The 2,896-nt window shown below is 42.7% G+C and overlaps 1 protein-coding gene across 1 annotated transcript; it reads right to left on the bottom strand.

The window, feature by feature from the left end:
- Positions 1 to 721: 721 nt before the first annotated feature.
- Positions 722 to 2,525, bottom strand: LOC137313905 (probable G-protein coupled receptor 139). The gene is made up of 2 exons (XM_067979631.1): positions 2,456 to 2,525; positions 722 to 1,626 (listed from the first exon to the last, which is right to left on the bottom strand). Exons 1-2 carry the CDS (start codon positions 2,523 to 2,525, stop codon positions 722 to 724), a joined length of 975 nt encoding a protein of 324 aa, XP_067835732.1.
- Between the last annotated feature and the right edge of the window lie 371 nt (positions 2,526 to 2,896).

Genomic DNA, 2,896 nt, shown 5'->3' with positions numbered 1-2,896 from the left:
AACAATAGTTTGAAGGGATGTTGAGACGGGGCGGGTAAAGTGAATGGAACTAATTGAACGGGTGGTGGGTGAACCCCGATAAGGACTGTGCGTCGAATGGCCTGTTCCTGTGTTATAACATTCCAACATTTGATGATCAGTTGAGACTTTAAGTAAATATCTACAAACAAAGATTCCTGACGTCAAATGACGAGTCAAGTTTCTACTGTCTCCATAATTAGTGACTTATCAGGAGACAGGGTCCCGTTCTATTGTGCCAGGAGAAAATGGGGAGCGGTGTCTGATGGAGAGCCCAGCGCCTGCAACATTCACACCAAGATTATAGAATAATTACAAATAACCACGATTGTAACATCCTTCATTGCTGCTACACTAATGAAAGCTTCATCATATAATTAAACAACGCTTCTCATTCCAGTACCTGCGGTATTAAACAGTTAACTCTGACGCCACATGTTCTGCACCACTGCTGAATCTCAATCATGACTGTTCGCTTTCAATCCTGAGCGGGAAGTGCGCTGTTTTCGCGAAACGATAATGTTCACCCTGGGAAAGTAGCAGACATCAAATGCACGGCACAAAAGGGAAGGAATGTTTTCTGACAACTTTTAATTTTCACAACAACAATCCATGTTCGCTGTAAAAGAAAGACGGCCATTCTCAATTGGGACACGGGCTGTAATTGAGCTCTGAGTAGGACAGGAAGCTTTGGTTCGATTATTCATTTTTTGACCATTGTTAGAATAAATATCCAAGGAAATTTCATCAGCTGTTTCAGCTCTGCCCTGAATTCAGTTTGGGTAACTGCATAAATACACGTGTTTGTACAGGAACTCAAAAACATAAGCATGTAACCTGTTTCAGCGGCGATATAAGCAGGTGCAGTATAATCGCCTCGGTAATACATGGCGTTTGTCAGTCTGGTCGATAAAAAACTAACGACAGTTGTCAGCCACAACAGTATGAAACTGCCCGATACAGTGAACAGTAAGGTAATGGATTTCCAACGGTTCTCCATCTCAGGATCGTTTCGATTCTCACTGTTGTGACCCCGAAGTCCCCTGCGCGCTCTATTGGCCACTAAAATCCGTCTGACTGTCAAACAATTAAACATTAGTATCAAAGCGAAAGGAAGCAAGGCAACTAAAATACTATCTAACCAGGAGAACGCTATACCTGCAGGCGATGAAAAAAAGTCCAGTCTGGGGCGGAAACCCCAGTCAACATTGTCAATTATTCGATCAGGCTCATATGCAAACCAATAGGGGATATTTTCTAAATAGATCAGGACAGAGACCGTTGTAATAACCGTGGCCGCAGTTCTCACTGTGCAATACGTTGTTTTAAACTTCTGACAACATATAGCTACAAATCGGTCAAATGTGAACGAGACTGTAAACCACACCGACATATCCAGGTTGTTACATTTCATGTATACAATTAACTTGCAAACGGCAGTGTAGGACAGGAATGAATATGGAAAGAAATAACTGAAAATGTGATGCACTATTACATTGATGATCATGACCAGTAGATCTGCTGTTGCCATGGCCACCATATAGACAGAGATACATTTGGAAAGGCCACAATTTCCTCTGGAGAGAATCACGATTGTCAATAGATTCGCTGTAAGAAAGAGGGACAAAAGGTAAATAACGGGGACACTCAGATAAATCTCACAGCATATTGGGAGGAAATGTTTCGATGTTTTCCCGCTTAGGATTATACACACGGATTCATTTTTATTGGTAGAGGCGAGAGTTGACGATATCTTATTTAAAAGAAAGAAAACTTTGAACAAACAATATCGAGGGACTGAAAGTCCCCCGTTCTTCCAGCATCCTTCAGTCAGATGTCGTCAAGAATTCAATATAATTTCACAACAATTACTGGAAAGCTATGAATCCAAATAAAACATTCAGCTGAGACAAAATCATTCAATTCTGGTCGAAACGCTGCCCCTTTTCTATTTATTATCGCCCCGAGGTAACAGAGCGGTAGCTGGTGGAACCGCGAAAGTTCTTTGCAGCCGAGGGGAGGGGAACAGCTCCCCGAGCGGCAGTTGTTTCTCAAACTATCTTTCAAAGGCCCCTGTTGGGTGGAGGTGGCTGCAGACCGCGGAATTATAAAGTAAAAGTGGACAGCGGTACAAATGTGTTCATGAGCATAGACACTAAGTAATGCATCCTTTAGTGAACTATGTATTATTGGAGGGGCCGCGGAATCAGCCGCGCCCTCCCTCGGTATGGGGAAGAAAGTGATCGTTCGGTGCCAAGATCCACAGACCAGAGCAGCGACTCACCGGCCGTGAGGACTGTTCGGATTCCCGCTGATGTTCATCAACATATCCCGCTGGATAATTGACTCTGCAATAAGGACATTCTCGGAATCTTTTACATAATCATTAACAATGAGAGAGTGAACAATTATTAAATAACAGGATACACTGACTTACCGGGAACACCAAAGATTGCGAGAACAGGATAGTAGATTTCCTTGATCTGCAGCATTGTTGGCTTTTCCATTGTTCAGAAGAATGTGTGAATTCTGTCAAGCTTTACGGTTCCGATTGGAGTGTATATGAGGCCCGTAAATACTACCCCTTTTATAGAACAAAATCTGTGTCCAGTGAGGAAATCGGGTTGCGCAATAATTCGCGTCAGTTACAGTCGCTTAACAAACAAGGCGCGATTTTTCTCTTCAGTGCGCCCGGGAGGCCAATGGGGAAATTGTACAGTTCAGATCATTGAACTGGTTACATTTAAAATAATGAATGCTCTGCGCACCCTCCGTCATCTCTGAAGGGAACGTCCCTCCCGGACACTGTGTTATGTTTTTAGGGACACATATTAATTCGGTGAAATCTTCACTTATCCATTACATAATTGAAATTTGT

The sequence above is a fragment of the Heptranchias perlo genome, unplaced genomic scaffold (assembly GCF_035084215.1).
Source record: "Heptranchias perlo isolate sHepPer1 unplaced genomic scaffold, sHepPer1.hap1 HAP1_SCAFFOLD_49, whole genome shotgun sequence".
Classification (NCBI taxonomy): domain Eukaryota; kingdom Metazoa; phylum Chordata; class Chondrichthyes; order Hexanchiformes; family Hexanchidae; genus Heptranchias; species Heptranchias perlo.
Note: the sequence above shows the minus strand (reverse complement) of the source record. Positions and strands in the feature narration are given on the sequence as shown.